General features: G+C 43.1%; 1 protein-coding gene and 1 pseudogene across 2 annotated transcripts; one reads left to right on the top strand and one right to left on the bottom strand.

The window, feature by feature from the left end:
- Positions 1 to 7,822: 7,822 nt before the first annotated feature.
- On the bottom strand, positions 7,823 to 8,140 carry LOC131810133 (cytochrome c-like; annotated as a pseudogene).
- Positions 8,141 to 10,812: 2,672 nt separating this feature from the next.
- On the top strand, positions 10,813 to 15,147 carry HJV (hemojuvelin BMP co-receptor). 2 transcript variants are annotated; one of them, XM_059137755.1, is made up of 4 exons: positions 10,813 to 10,973; positions 12,228 to 12,399; positions 12,806 to 13,383; positions 13,895 to 15,147. In XM_059137755.1, the coding sequence occupies exons 2-4, from the start codon at positions 12,318 to 12,320 to the stop codon at positions 14,513 to 14,515; spliced, it is 1,281 nt and encodes a 426-aa protein (XP_058993738.1). In that variant the 5' UTR covers positions 10,813 to 10,973; positions 12,228 to 12,317; the 3' UTR covers positions 14,516 to 15,147. The 2 variants fall into 2 exon arrangements, with proteins under 2 accessions (XP_058993738.1, XP_058993739.1); XM_059137756.1 differs by having other exon boundaries at positions 12,210 to 12,399.
- Positions 15,148 to 16,539: the final 1,392 nt, after the last annotated feature.

The following is a 16,539-nucleotide window of genomic DNA, read 5'->3' as shown; positions in this document are numbered from 1 at the left end:
ATTTTTTTTAATGACTATCTAATGGTGAGAATGCAGAAAATGCAGAGAAACTGGATCACTCATCCATTGCTTTTGGGAATGTAAAATAGTGCAAGTCACCCTGGAAAACAGTTTGGCAGTTTATTAAACAAAAAACATCCTGAAGGGGTGGTGCAGTGGGTTAAAGCCTCTGCCTTTGGCTTGGGTCATGATCCCAGGCTTCTGGGATCGACCCCCACATTGGGCTCTCTGCTCAGCAGGGAGCCTGCTTTCTCCCCTCTCTCTGCCTACTTGTGATCTCTGTCAAACAAATAAAATCTTAAAAAAAAAAAAAAAAAACAACTAATCCTGAAAGGTTACACACTATATGATTGCTTATATAACATTCTTCTTCTTTTTTTAAGACTCTATTTATTTATTTGACAGAGATAGCAAGAGAGGGAACACAAGTAGGGGGAGCAGGAGAAGGAGAAGCAGATTCCAGGGAGCCTGACATAGGACTTGATCCCAAGACCCCGGGATCATGACCTGAGTTGAAGGCAGATGCTTAACTGAGCCACCCAGTTGCCCCTATATAGCATTCTTAAAATGACAAAAATCACAGAAATGGAGAAGATGAGCTTTTACTAATTTTAAGGTAGGGATGGAGATGGGAGGGAAGTAGGCATGGCAACATGAGGGATCCTTGTGATGGAGTAAGCTATCTTGATTGCAATATCGCGCTATAGTTTCCTGTTACGCCTGAGTTTTCGCATCCGAGAGACCACCAAGGAGGAGCCAACACCGATGCAGTCACATGAGGGTTTATTTTTACAAGCTTAAGCTTGGGCCCAAGTATACCCAACGCAGCGGAGTAGGGACTTGGACCCTAAACCAGACTATAGTCAGAGTTTTTAAAGGCGGAGTAGGTGTGGACTTGGGGGTGGGTGAGGACAAAGGGGTGTTCAGAAGGGCTATCAGGGTAAAGAAGACTGTCAGGATATTGAGGCCTGGTTATTATCAAGCCAAGGCCGTTTTTCCTCTAGTGAGGCACTAACATGAAGACAGTTGAGAGTTTCCTGATAGAATGTCACATTCCTCCTCTCAAGTGTCCTTGTTAGTGAGATTTAGCACTGGGACATTTGTAAACTGAGGAAGACTCCTGTCTTGCAGGATTGTGATTTCTGCAAGTTAACTATTTGTTCACACATACTACCGAGGGGAGGGGAGCAGGTGGAGAGGGGGGGCAAGGTGCCAGCTTTTGCTTTGTCAGGATGGCTGTACTTATGTCAGGGCTAGACTCAAGGTGGGTACAGTCTTGTTTTTCTTGGCCTCCACATTTCCCAGGGGGTTACCATTGGGAGAAACTGTGTAAAGGGTACATGGGATCTCTCTGTATCATTACAATTGCATATAAAGCTATAATTACCTCAAAAGGAAAAGTTTACATTTAATGAGTACGGAGTTTCAGTTTTGCAAGATAAAGAGTTCTGGAGATTTCGTTGCACAATGTGAATATACTTAAAACTACTGAACTGTACACTTTAAAATGGTGAAGATAGTAAATTTTATAGTAAGTGTATTTTACTACAATTAAAATTTTATAGAGAAAGAACAAAGTAATTAAAGAGTAGAAAGATTTTACACACGAACAAAACTAGAACTGAATGAGACAAAATGCAGTTAATTTCACCAGAGGGAGTGAAGAAACTCTGGGAACTCTGCTGCACATCAGTAGCAAAGCTGACAGTAGAATTCATAGCTCCTCTCCAAATTGTTTGAAATTGTCTTTTACTTGGAGCTTTAAGATCCATAGGATTGGAACACCTGGGTGGCTCAGTTGGTTAAGTGTCTGCCTCTGGCTCAGGTCATGATCCCACAGTCCTGGGATGGAGTCCCACATAGGATTCTTTGCTCAGCAGGGAGCCTGGGTCTCCCTCTGCTTCCCACTCCCCTTGCTTGTGTTCACTCTCTCTCTCTCTCTCTCTGACAAATAAAATACACTTATAAGATCCACAGAATCTCTTAGCCCCTTTGTGACATCAGATTTTCCCACACAATGCCAGATGGCATCAATCTCAACTCTTCCTACTGCCCACAGAAATTCCTGTCTACACGGGACTGACTTGTCTTCTTCATCCCTTTAGACTAACGGTTCTCAACTTAAGCCACATGCGCAATTGCACAGGGAGTATTAAAAACAAAAAAATCCTGGCAGTTGTGTTCCACCCCCAGAAGTTCTGATTTAATTGGTTTGGGGTATTCTCTGAACATCAGAATTGTTTCAACCTCCTCAGATGATTATAACATGCAGCCAAAGTTAAGAGCTGCTGCTTCAGGCACTGAATATACAACTTTTCCATTAAGTGCTGTATTACATTTACTTTGTAGATTTTATTTATTTATTTGACAGAGACACAAGTAGACAGGCAGGCAGGGAGAGAGAGGGAAGCAGGCTCCCTGCTGAGCAGAGAGCCCGATGGGGTAATTGATAGGACCCTGAGATCATGACCTGAGCTGAAGGCAGTGGCTTAACCCACTGAGCCATCCACGCACCCCATAGACTGTTATTTTTCATCTGTGTATATTCGTCTCCATGGCAAAACTGTATAATCTCCTAGAAGGCCTTCATTCTATCAAATATTTCTAGCAAATTTTTTTTAAAGATTTTATTTATTTATTTGACAGAGAGGGATCACAAAGTAGGCAGAGAGGCAGGCAGAGAGAGGAGGAAGCAGGCTCCCCGCTGAGCAGAGAGCCCAAAGTGGGGCACGATCCCAGGACCCTGGGATCATGACCTGAGCCGAAGGCAGAGGCTTTAACCCACTGAGCCACCCAGGCGCCCCTCTAGCAAATTTTAAGTGCTCGATCAACACTTGAATTCTCAACTAGCTGAGAAAGTTCCTTGGGTTGGCATCAGAATCCAAGTTAGTTTTGGCTGGTTAATACAGTACAAAACGAAGATGGAACAAAGGAAGGAGATAAAATCTAACATTTGGTGACAATGACAGACATAATTCCTGATACAGGAGTGGCTGAAGTCCAGGCCTAAATAACTGAGAAATCTTCACCTGATTAGCAATAAATGTCCAGGGACAAAAAACAAACAAACAAACAAACAAAATAAACAACCACAAGGCATCAATCATTAACCCTAATTATTAATTGTCTCTCATGACAAATTCTTCTACCAGTTCAATTTGTTTTAATGACAACATCTAAGTATGCCAAAAGCTCTTTGGTAAACAGAGGAGTCTGTATATGCTTGAATCATTCAAAATACCCAAAGTCCTTTTGAGGAACAGTCCAGGTGGATATCACCTCTGTATAACTAAAAATCCAGCAAGTAGACCCAAAGGGGTAGTAATTCACAGACTGAAAACTCGCCATTGAAGTATCTCATGATACTTCTCTGCTAATTTGCAATAATCTATACCCAAGAGGCCTAAAATGTCTGACACGGAGGAGATAATCCTGCTGTGTGATTTAACAGTATAAATGTCTCTGGAGCCCACTCAGGTTCCAAGTTCTGCTCAAACGATGGGACTGAGGAACAGCCGTAATTACAAAGACTTGGAACCAAAAGAGATACTTAGAAACATATAATCTGTTGGCTTTTCAATCCACTTAAGCAATAGAACTCTTTTTTTCTTAATGAAAGCATGCCCCAAATCCCAAAATATAAAAGAGCTCAAACCAGAGCTGCTCTGTTTGGACTGGGGTGTAGGAAATCCCTACAGCTTTGGGAGCATGGCTTTTAAATCCAAATCTACAGGGAAAGGGGCTGAGGGTTAAATTTGTGTGGCCCCGTGTTTAGGAGGCTCTAGAGAGAAACCAAGAATGTGAAGTAAAAGGAATCAAACGTCTCTCTCATATGAGAGTACTGGGAAAGTCGTGTCCTTGAGCTACACACACACACACCCCAAACCTGTTTCTAAAGCAAGCATGATCCATAACGTAAAAACACTTTCAGTAATCCAGTTTATCCAGTTTACGTCATGGTAGTGTGAAACCACTTGGGATTGAGAATATCTAGAAGGTTTCCTCAACCGTGGTGGTATCTTTGGGGTAGGAGGGGGGCTTTAGAAATATGCAGGGGTACTTTAAAAATTTACAGTGACTGGGTTGCAAGTGGCAACTGGATGCAAGTGGCACTTAGCAGGAGAGGTGAGACAAGAATGCTTACTGTCCTGCACTAGGCAGGACAGTTCTACAAAACAAAGAATTGTCCCTTCTCAAATGTTAATAGAGCCCCCACTGAGAAGAACTGCAGGCAAGGAAGCCTAAAAGATTTAGGTTACTTTATACCCAAGATTCCCATGACACGTTTTCACAGAGGATAATACACTCCTAAAATTTGTATAGAACCACAAAAGACCCCAACTAACCAAATAAAGAAAAGCAAAACTGATGGCATCACAATGCCGGACTTCTGCACAAAAACAGACACACAGACCAATGGAGCAGAATAGAAAACCCAGAAATGGACGCACAACTCTATCATTGACAAAGCAGGAAAAAAAGAGTCTTTTCAACAAATGGTGTTAGGAAAACTGGAGAGCAACATGCAGAAGAATGAAACTGGAGGGCGCCTGGGTGGCTCAGTGGGTTAAGCCGCTGCCTTCGGCTCAGGTCATGATCTCAGGATCCTGGGGTCGAGCCCCGCATCTGGCTCTCTGCTCAGCAGGGAGCCTGCTTCCTCCTCTCTCTCTCTCTCTCTCTCTCTCTCTGCCTGCCTCTCTGCCTGCTTGTGATCTCTCTCTGTCAAATAAATAAATAAAATCTTTAAAAAAAAAAAAAAAAAGAATGAAACTGGACCACTTGCACCATACACAATAAACTCAAAATGGATGAGAGCTCTAAATGTGAGACAGAAACCATCAAAATCCTAGAGAACACAGGCAGTAACCTCTTTGACCTCGGCCTCAGCAATTCTTGCTAGACACGTCTCTGGAGGCAAGGGAAACAAAAGTAAAAATGAACTATTGGGACTTTATCAAGATTAAAAACTTCTGGGGTGCCTGGGTAGCTCAGTCGGTTAGGTGTCTGCCTTCGGCTCAGGTCATGATCCAGGAGTCCTGGGATGGAGTCCCGCATCAGGCTCCCTGCTCAGCGGGGAGCCTGCTTCTCCTCCTCCTCCCTGCTCGTGCTCTCTCTCTCTCAAATAAATAAAATCTTTTTAAAAAAAGATAAAAACTTCTGTATAGTGAAGGAAACAGTCAACAAAACTAAAAGGCAGCCTATGGAATGGGAGCATATATTTGCTATAGATGTATCTGATAAAGGGTTAGTATCTAAAATCTATAAAGAACTTACCAAACTCAACACCTATAAAACAATCCAGTTAAGAAATGGGCAGACAACATGAATAGACATTTTCCTGAAGAAGACATCCAGATGGCCAACAGACACATGAAAAGATGCTCAACATGACTCATCATCAGGGAAACAGAAATCAAAACCATGATGAGATACTATCTCACACCTGTCAGAATGGCTAAAATTAACAACACAGGAACAATAGATGTTGTCAAGGACTTAGAGAAAGGGGAATCCTCTTACACTGTTGGTACAAACTGGTGCAGCCACTCTGGAAAACAGGTTCCTCAAAAATTTTTAAATAGAACTATCCTATGACCCAGCAATTGCTACTAGATAGTTACCCAAAGGACAAAAAAATACTGATTTGAAGGGGCACATGCACCCTGATGCTAATAGCAGCACTATCAATGATAGCCATATTACAGAAAGAGCCCAAATGTCCATTGAGTGATGAACAGATAAAGATGTGGGGTGTGTGTGTGTATAATGTATATATTATATGTATATAATATGTGTGTATATATAATACATATTATATAATGAAATATATAATGGAATATAATGTGTTATATATAATACATACACACATATTATATATATATATATATATAATATAATGAAATATTTACTCAGTCCTCAAAAAGAATGAAATCTTGCCATCTGCAACAACATGATTGGAGTTTGGGTGTATTATGCTAAGTGAAATAATTAGAGAAATACCATACAATTTCACTCGTATGTGGAATGTAAGAAACCAAACACATGAACATAGGGGAAGGGGCAAAAAAAAGAGGGGCAAACCTAAGAGACCCTTAACTACAGAGAAAAAAACTAAAGGCTGCTGGAGGGGAGATGGGCAGGGGTATTGAGAGCCTACTGAAGTGTCTGCCTTGCTCTCCTCACTATCCATAGTAAAGAGGTAGCTCCTTGGTGGTCTGGTGGCCAGGACTGAGGGCTTTTGCAGTGAAGAGGAGTCATGTCTATTCCAGCCCCCTTGCAGGAGGTATGTGTACCCTCAAGAAATTGTAGTTAAAAGGTCAAGGAACATACTTGAACATTTTTCTGAGGACAGGGCTAATATCTCTCATTAGGTTTTCAAAAGGAGTTTGTGATCCTCCAAAGTAAGAACCACTGATTTATAAACTCTCAATCCCAAATAATCCCATACTGCTAACACCCTAATAAATTCAACCAAAAGAAACCCATCTTTTACTGCATTAGCAGTCTTTGATTTTAGAAGCATTTTATTTTTGGAACTCTCTTCTTAATGCAGGGAAGGGCAAGCACTGCTTTCTTTACCTTTCCAGGAAATGATAAAAACACCAAATGTCTAGGTAAAGGTGGTACAAAGTAAAGAGTCTGTCTTTATGGAATAGTTCCAAATGGGTAAAATGGTAAAATTTCAAGCTATGAAAAATGACGCTTTTTTATTTAACTTAAATTTAAATTCACACTTCCAAAAATACTTGATTTGTTTTCATTTTAACTTTAATTTATCCACAAGAGGTTTAAAGAGAGTTGCAAAAATGTAAGCAACACCTCACATGCAACCAAAACAAATATAACAAAAACTAGCATAAAGATAGAAAATTCAAAAGCTATAGAAAAAAATATATAATAAAAACCCAAGTGTATATAAATACTATAACTAGATTATATTTTCCTCTGAACTTCAAAACAGTTAAAACCAAAAGAGAAAGAAAATGAGTTACAGCATTCTCACTGCCTCTTAAAAGGAAACATATCAAGCTGCCAAAAAAGTCAAACTTTCCTTAAATGGTGAACTTCTCAAATAGGCCCTTCTACCACAACAATTAATGACCTAATGACCATCACTGAGTTTATCTGAAATGAATTTTGAAAAAGTATCTTGTTTCCTTGTTGTTTCTTTCATTTGACACCAAATAAAAGATATTTATTTATGAATATGGATATTCATGAGGCTATCCAATGATGATCTTCTATGTTTTCAACATACTGGTTTCTACCAGTTAGAGGGTTAGTAATATAGTTTAAACATATTGAACTATATTAGAATTTTGTTTAATTCCTTGGGTATATAAAAGTTGGTTGCCAGCCATCTCTCTTCTTACCCTCAGTGGTGGGCTCATTCTCTGAGCCAGTGTTCTAACTTGAAGATCTTGGGACTGTTTTCTCTGGTCTACCTTCTCTCGCATCCTGCCTAAATCTGTATCTTTTGTTTTTTTCCCCTTTTCTCCATCTAAATTCCGCCACCCGGGAGCCTATTGAAGAAGCTATAATGCAAAGAATATTGACTTCTGGGGCAGATAAATCTGGATTTGAATTAGGCAACCTGAGACAAGATGGTATCTTCAAGCGCTTCGGTTCCTAGAAAATGGGGATAAAATTTGCCTTTCAGGGTTGTTGTGAGGATTAGAAATGCTATCACCAGATCACTCAGCATAGCATGTGGCACCAACAGATGTTCAACAATAATTAAACTATTTCTACTATGATGAGTACCCTTGTCCAGGTGGATCTGATATTTTTGTTTTGTAGTAAGTAAGGCAGTGGACAACTGTTACTCCTTAGTACCTTTTTTGAGAAAAGCTATCAAGTCTGCTCTTCCCCTCATCTGCTTAATGTCGGTGGAGATCATTTTTGTTCCAGGGAGGTACTTCTTGGGGTTCTCCAAATACTCATCAGTGTCTCCTCTCCCCAGGTGATGCCTTTGTTCTTGTTGGCATCTGCAGAAGACAAGTCAGGCCCTTGGTTTATCTTTTGCCCAGATAAACCATGGAGCTTTGGCCCAGTTTTGTGCTTGCCTCCCTTTTCCACAGTATGGCACTAGGGCACAATTCTGAACAAAAATCTTCTTGCCCTTCTCAATATCACCCATTCTTAAATCACTCTTCTGTTGCAAGTGAAACAAAGAAGCCCATTCACAAGTCAGAGGTCTCTCTGTAAACTCAACTTTGTTGACTATAAATGTGTTCTGGGTGGCATTTGGTAGATAGGTTTTGACAAGGATGACGATTAAACACACACACTCAAACACACATACACATACACACACACAAAGGGCTCACAGATAATTTCTGACTTTAAAATTTTGTTATGAAAATTTCAAACATTTACAAAAAGATCCTAGGGTAATGAATACCTGAGTTCTCTATCTCCCAGTTTGAACAATTATCAGTGCATGTTTCAATCTTCTGTAAGATTGAATGCCTATAAGCATTCCAGCTATCATATCATTTCATCTGCAAATATTCAAAGATAGATAAGCTCTTGCTTTTTAAAAAGTACCACCTATCACACTAACTTTATAAATCATTAAGTATTCATGAATTGTTCATTTGCATTCAAATTTCCCCAACTGTCTCATAATTTTTGTTTGTTTTCTTGAATTAGAATCCAATAAAATCCATACTCTGCAACTGTTTGATGTCTCTTAAGTCTCTATTAATGCCTAAGTTCCCTCTCCATTTTCTTCTTTTTTTCTTGAATTTGTTGAAAAATCCAAGTCATTTTGTCCTGTAGAGTATTCTCACAGTCTGGACTTGTGCCTCTGTGGTGTCATTTGATGTCTCCTGTATTTCCTGTAAATTAGTAGTTAGCTCTACACTAGTTCAGATTCAGACTGAAAGGGCTTTTTTGCATGCCTGCTTCAATAGGTGGAATTTATAATCCACCTGTGATCAGGAGGACACAATCTTTGTTTCTCCCTTCATGATGGATAGTAGCCATTGTTGATCATTGCCTAGACACATTAATGTATTAGGAGTTATAAATGTTGATTTTCTAATTATGCCATTCCTTCTTCATTTATCTGCTGGAAAACTTCTATAAAGAGAAATTTCCCCCTCCTCTTGAATTCTCACAGGAAAGATAAGATAAATGTTTGATTCTTTCCAATTATTAACAGTTTTCAAAATAATGAGTTGATCCCCTAGTGCTCCCCAATAATGAGTGGCAAACTCATAGATTTAAGTATATTTGATACAAAGATGATAGTTGAAATATCAAATATGCAAATAGTATCCATTTTGACACTTAAATTAGCCAGTGTAAACTATTCTAGTTGCTGAGTCCTTTTGATACAGTTCTAATAGTTTTTTTTTTAAAGATTTTATTTATTTATTTGACAGAGAGAGATCACAAGCAGGCAGAGAGGCAGGCAGAGAGAGAGAGAGAAGGAAGCAGGCTTCCTGCGGAGCAGGGAGCCCGATGCGGGGCTCGACCCCAGGACCCTGAGATCATGACCCAAGCCAAAGGCAGCAGCCTAAACCACTGAGCCACCCAGGTGCCCCAGTTCTAATAGTTTTTGAAGGCTTCTTCGCTTATCTTGAGCAATTCCTGACCCATACCTGAAATCAGCCATTTCTCTCAGGGGCTCCTTTCAAAGGAGCTTCCTAGTCAAATTACTGTGTTTTTAAGTCATTTGAATAGTTTGGTTGGCATTTTACATTTTTGTAGTAAAATCCTTATACTATGGACTCATGCGGTTGAGAGAAATCTAAATTTTTCAGAAATATATGGATAATGAAGAGAAGAATACTGTGTAGACCTCTAGATTCTGAATTAAATGCAAAGCCAATTAATCAAATGCCTTAGGGACATTATTTGGAATCAGCCTTTGTAGTCACTTCACTTGGCAAGTATAAGAGATGATGATCCCAGACGCCTATGGCCAAATCCCTTGGTTGCAATATCTTAAAAGGTCACAAGATTATGTTACTCTACAAAAGCATCTTTCTGAATCTCTTTTTTCTCGGTTTATCTCTCTAAGTCCCCCTCCCCTGTGGATGAGTAACCTTTAAAAAACTCTTGTCTCTATTCCTTCTTCACCTCTGCTGTTAGCCTCCTCCTCTAACAATGCAGAAGCTTATATTTTGTGTGTGAGTTGGTGAGAGGGAGGGAAGAGGAATGGCTGTATAAACGAAGGGAATAAAATGGATGAGGTAGGGGGATAAACAGCTGCAAGGATCTGGGCTGGTAGACTGAAACAAACCCTCCTCCTAAGCAACTCAGAGCTCAGATTTCTTCTCTGGACAGCTGGCTTTTTTAGTCCTTCTGAAATACTCTGCAAAGATGAGGGAGGGGATGTGGACTACCTCTGCTATGGACCTTATTTGAAGTCAGCTACCTCTTAGATGTGTTCAGTAGAAACTAAATGCAGTATTCAATATAGTGGGAGTGAGGGTGGTGACAGAAAGGTATGTAATTACCTACTCTAGTAGGTAATTTTAAAGGTTGGGCGTTTATTACTGAGAATGCTGGAGGGCTGCCTGGAATAGGCAGTGACTACTCACATAACCTGGAAGTGGATATCTGACTTGCCCATGATATTTCTGCCTCCCCTTCCCCACTTGGCACTGTATACTCTATATTCTTTCTAATCCTCCTACCCTCCCCACTCCCCTCACCCATACCCTACCCCCACTAACCTTCCTGGAATTTTGGACTTAGCTATTTTTAAAACAGTCAACTCAGTAGCCACCTCCCTCCCCCGCTCAGCTGTCCAGTACTCTGGCCAGCCATTTACTCCCCCTTCCCCCCACGCCAAAACTTCTCTGGTTCCCTGACCTCAGTGAGATTGCAGCCGGTGTGGGAACCTGGGGGAGACATGGAGAAAGAGACGGGGGATCCCCTGGCTGGAGCTGACCGACAGAGTAGGCAGTCATGGCTGGAGAATTGGATATCAGAGTAATGTTTGACCTCTGGAAACAGTAAGTCAAAATGAAATTGCAATTCCTTTAATAACTTTTGGAATGAAGTTAGACTTTCAGAAAATTATGACACCTACTTGAATGTCTCTTGTACAAAAGCTAGGATCTCTTTCATACCAAGGTGCCCCATCTCCATTTCTCCTGTCTTATTTCTGGTTGCTGGCCACTGGCCTCTTGAAGTCTTCCATCTTTCCTCTGGCCATTTTAGCCTTCTCCTTACCCTGTTGCCTCAGATTTCTGATGAAGTTTTAGGAGTTTTGCATATCCCCTATTCTGTGGTTTTCTCACCAAGACCAAATTTAGCCTCAGATGATTAGTCATTGGTACCCCTCCACCCTGCCTGTACTCAGCGTTGCCCTTCACATTGGGCTTCCAAGGGTGGGGCTACTCCTTGTAAATTGTTATCACCACACTCTAGTCTTGCCACCCCATTCTCCCTCCCGCATGACTCTGACTCCACTTTACCCCAAGAAATGGGAGTTTGGCAAGAGGGGCTTAGGCCCTCCCCAAGGCCTGTTCTCATCAAAAGATTGGGAACTTCTGAATTTGCAAAAGGAAGATGAAAAGAGTGGTTCTTCAGTCAGATTTGGAAAAAATTTTTTAAAAAATACAAAAACTGTTACCTCAGCACAAATATTGAATTGCATGCTTGGTTTGCGTCCCGTTATTCCTTAGGAGAGAGGGATTATACTCTTAGCTCTCTAGTAGATTAATGAGATGGGTCCCTTTTCCTTTGAATACTGATGTTCTAGAGAGGGAATGGGTAGTCCACCCTCACTCCTTGCAAAAAATTCTGACACAAAGAAGGAAGAGAAATGAATGACCCCTGGAGGGTCTCCCCTCTGGACGGGGAAGGGCAAATAAGAGGTATGTTTCTGAAGTATTTTCAGATCCTAATTTTATGGAGGATGACAGAGATGACTGGGGTCTGATCCATCCACATGATTCCTCCTTTTTTGATATTTCTGTTGTTTGGTAGTTCAGGATGGGGCAATACAGTGGACTCTGCCCATGTCCCCCCACCCCCCACCAGTCCAGTCAGCTTTCCTTCCACCCCCACCTCAGGGTATTGCATAAGTCGCCACAAGAGCAGGGCACAGAGGCTTAACAGCCACACTTGCATTTGGGGAACCCTATCCTCCCCAACTCCTGACCGCTCATCCTTTTCCTGATCTTCCCAAATTCTCTTCACATCATCCTGAATGATTTTCAACTCTTCTCTCTCCCCATGCCCAGCCAAATTTCTTTTTTCAGTCCCTTACAGGAGGTCCGGTCAAAATTCACTAGGTAGGAGGGTCATCAGCTGGAAAGAGCCGGAGCCTGGGGGGACCTGGCCGGATAGGTATGGGGAATCCAGGCTGGTCCCCCTATGGCAGCCCCCCAACTCTAAGCACTCTCACCCTCCTGCTGCTCCTCTGTGGACATGGTAAGGAAGGGCTAGGGAAGGGCTGGGGAACCTAGAGGGTCCTCTGCTGTGCAAGGGTGGGCAGGTGAGCATGTGTGAGGAGAAGAGATGGGTGCTGCGGAGTTCCAGTCACTGTCCCACCTCTCAAACAGATCTATTTTATTTCCCATTCGCCTTGGGGAAGGGCACTGGAAAAGCGCTTCATCTAGAAGAAGAGATCTAGCGGGCTTACACATTTTTATCAAGACTCAGCGAACACAGGAACTAGGGAGCTGGGGGCTGGGGACCCGGGATAGGACTGGAACTCGGGCTCAGTTGGGTTTTAGGAGCTGCTGAAATCCCACGCCCCCCCCCCCCCCGCATCAGACTTGGGAAAGTTGAGCCGGGATCTAGGAGCCTTCTCACAATTTTCTCCCGTTGTCCTCAGCTCATTCTCAATGCAAGATCCTCCGCTGCAATGCTGAGTATGTATCATCCACCCTGAGCCTTAGAGGTGGGGGTTCACCGGGAGCACTTCCAGGAGGAGGAGGAGCAGGAGCAGGGAGCCGGGGTGGCGCGGGCTCCGGCGGCCTCTGTCGAGCCCTCCGCTCCTACGCTCTCTGTACCCGGCGCACCGCCCGCACCTGCCGCGGGGACCTGGCCTTCCATTCGGCGGTGCACGGTATCGAAGACCTGATGATCCAGCACAACTGCTCCCGCCAGGGCCCCACGGCCCCTCCCCCGCCCCGCGGCCCCGCCCTTCCAGGCTCCGGCCCAGTCCGCTCCTCCGGACCCCCAGCCCCGGACCCCTGTGACTATGAGGGCCAGTTTTCCCGGCTGCACGGTCGTCCCCCGGGCTTCCTGCATTGCGCCTCCTTTGGGGACCCCCACGTGCGCAGCTTCCATCACCTCTTTCACACGTGCCGTGTCCAAGGAGCTTGGCCCCTGCTGGATAATGACTTCCTTTTTGTCCAGGCCACCAGCTCCCCCGTGGCATCGGGGGCCAACGCCACCGCTACCCGCAAGGTCAGGGACTCAGCAGCTCCTCCAAACCCTCTCATGGTCGCCCCACGGTACCCCTCCCTCCCATCCTCACTGTTCCACAGCAATGCTGCCATTCCCTTTCCTCCTCCTCCTCCACTTCTCCTACATCTCCCGCCATACCCTCCCACCAACACTTAAGTCATTTAACACTTAAGCTCCTTAAGTCACTTTCCCTCCCTGGGAATTTCACTCAAATGCAGAAAACAAAAAAGAACGTTGAGGGGAGAGCTGAGGAGTCCTAGGTTGAGGAGTTACAGAAGGGAAACTTTTCTTTCTCCTGTGAGTTGCTGAGATCGAGACCAAAAAGGAGAGGGAGGGGTTGAGCAGGGACGGCTGGGCAATACCAGAGTACAAAGAGATCAGAGTGAGGGAAGACCACAATAAGCCTACTCTGGAGGCCCAGATCAGATCCTTGACTGTGTGTGAGCCCGCTGGTGTTAAGGGGACGAAGTACTGAGCCCCAAATGAACTGTTTTCCCTCTTGCCCTCACAGCTTACCATTATATTTAAGAACATGCAGGAATGCATTGATCAGAAGGTCTACCAGGCTGAGGTGGACAATCTTCCAGCAGCCTTCGAAGATGGTTCTATCAATGGAGGTGACCGACCTGGGGGCTCTAGTTTGTCCATTCGAACTACTAATCCTGGGAATCATGTGGAGATCCAAGCTGCCTATATCGGCACAACTATAATCATTCGGCAGACAGCTGGGCAGCTCTCCTTCTCTATCAAGGTAGCAGAGGATGTGGCCAGGGCCTTCTCTGCTGAGCAGGACCTGCAGCTCTGTGTTGGGGGGTGTCCCCCAAGTCAGCGACTCTCTCGCTCAGAACGCAGTCGTCGTGGAGCTATAACCATTGATACGGCCAAACAGCTGTGCAAGGAAGGGCTGCCTGTAGAAGATGCTTACTTCCATTCTTGTGTCTTTGATGTTTTGATCTCTGGTGACCCCAACTTCACGGTGGCAGCTCAGGCAGCTTTGGAGGACGCCCGAGCTTTCCTGCCAGACTTAGAAAAGCTGCATCTCTTCCCCTCAGATGCCGGAGTTACTCTTTCCTCAGGAACCCTCCTGGCCCCACTATCTGGGCTCCTTCTTCTGTGGCTTTGCATTCAGTAACTAGGCCAGCAACCCCATGACTGGTTTGAAATGATCAGGGGATAGAGACAGGCAGGGAAGAACATGAAGAATCCCTGAAGGAAACAGAGGGAACTAGAAGACACATGAAATAATGACATTTAACCAGAGTCAGATAAGGCTATAGTCCAGGACTGAAATGATCACAGAATAAGGATTTTGGGCAAAGCTTCTGTAATCTAGACTTCTGTAGTGGCTCTTTGTCCATTTTCCCAGTCCCAGTTATGATACACGATTGTTGTAGTTCCTCTACTCCTGAAATCACCCCAACAAACTTAGAGTCTATAGGGATCTTGATGACCAGTAGAAAACTTAAGGGTTGAGACTTTTAAGATGAAAGAATTGAAAGAGGAAGACATGACCATTACCTATGAGAGATGTAAAAATCCAACAATATTTTCTCTTGGAAGACGGAAAGAGGAGGAAAGATTAAGGATGGAGTCTATCTGATAAATAAAAATCGGTAAGATGTGCTCTTTCTGGCTCAGAAATGAAACAGGGCTTGTCTGGATCTTAGGAGGAGGGAAACTCTACCTTTGGAGCATGGCATGGATAGGAAAGCAGCTAGCATCCCCACCTCTACATAATCTGTTATTAAAGCTATGAATTCTTCACATCCTCTTCTGCTGCCTTTGTTGAATCTCTTTACAGATGCTTGAAATGGAGTAAAGACGATGTATTTACTCCATCGAAAGAGGGCTCAGAAGTATCAGATACTATATCTGCCCTTGGGATGTTTACAGGCTATTAGGGAAACAAAACTGATTGACGTGGAGGAGTGATGAGTGTGCAATTATTCCCTAAATTCTGTGATGCAATGAATTCAGATGGGAATTAGGTGATGGAAGATAGATGACACATGAAATAATGGAAGATAGTTGATGAGAATTAAAGAAATAATAAGAGGCAATAGAAGGGATGGGATTTGAAGTGATCTTTGAAGACTGGAAAGGATTTGAATTTTTTTTTTTTTTTAAGATTTTATTTATTTGACAGACAGAGATCACAAGTAGGCCGAAAGGCAGACAGAGAGAGAGAAGCAGGCTCCCTGCTAAGCAGAGAACCCGGTGGGACTCAATCCCAGGACCCTGGGATCATGACCTGAGCCAAAGGCAGAGGCTTTAACCCACTGAGCCACCCAGGTGCCCCAGGATTTGAATTGTTAAGGGCCTTCCAGGGCAATGAAGACTGTCCGGAGTTGTGCATAAATTCATTCTTCAATGAGGAAACCAGCAAAACTCAAATGAAGGAGATAGGAAGGAATGGACTAGAAGATGGACAGAGGCCAAATTATGAGGGACCTTGAAAGTGAGTCCAAGGAATTTAAATTAATAGCTAACATTTACTGAGAGCTTAATATTACCAGGTAATGTTCTAAACATTTTTAACATATTAATTCATTTAATTTTCACAACTCTCTCAAGAAGGTAATAGTGTCATCTTCACTTTTATATAAGGAAATTGAGGTACAGCAAGATTAAGCAACTTTCCCACAATCACATAGCATGTAAATGGTTGAACAGTACTTAATTCAGTAACTGACAATAACTGTTGAACCCAGGTGACTGGGCTCCAAAGCCTTAACTCTTCATCACTACACTGTGTTGTCAAGGAAACAGAGCCATTGAAGATTCCGGTTGTGGAGGTGGACAAGGAGTGCAGCTTGTGTGGCTGCCTCCACACAAGTGACTTCTTTCTTAACTGCTCCTTAAATTAGTTTTCTGAACTCAAAAGAGTAACTTTATCCCTCAGATGTGGGAATATCAAGTCAGTTAAGAACTTCATGGCCAGGGGTGCGTGGGTGGCTGAGTGGGTTAAGGCCTTTGCCTTTGGCTTAGGTCATGATCCCTGGGATCAAGTCCCACACTGGGCTCTCTGCTCAGCAGGAAGCCTGCTTCCCATTCTCTCTCTCTCTCTCTCTGCCTGCCTCTCTGTCTACTTATGAACTCTGTCTGTCCAATAAATAAAATCTTAAAAAAAAAAAAAAGATAATTTCATGGCCAACT

Source organism: Mustela lutreola, chromosome 10 (assembly GCF_030435805.1).
Source record: "Mustela lutreola isolate mMusLut2 chromosome 10, mMusLut2.pri, whole genome shotgun sequence".
Lineage (NCBI taxonomy): Eukaryota > Metazoa > Chordata > Mammalia > Carnivora > Mustelidae > Mustela > Mustela lutreola.
Note: the sequence above shows the minus strand (reverse complement) of the source record. Positions and strands in the feature narration are given on the sequence as shown.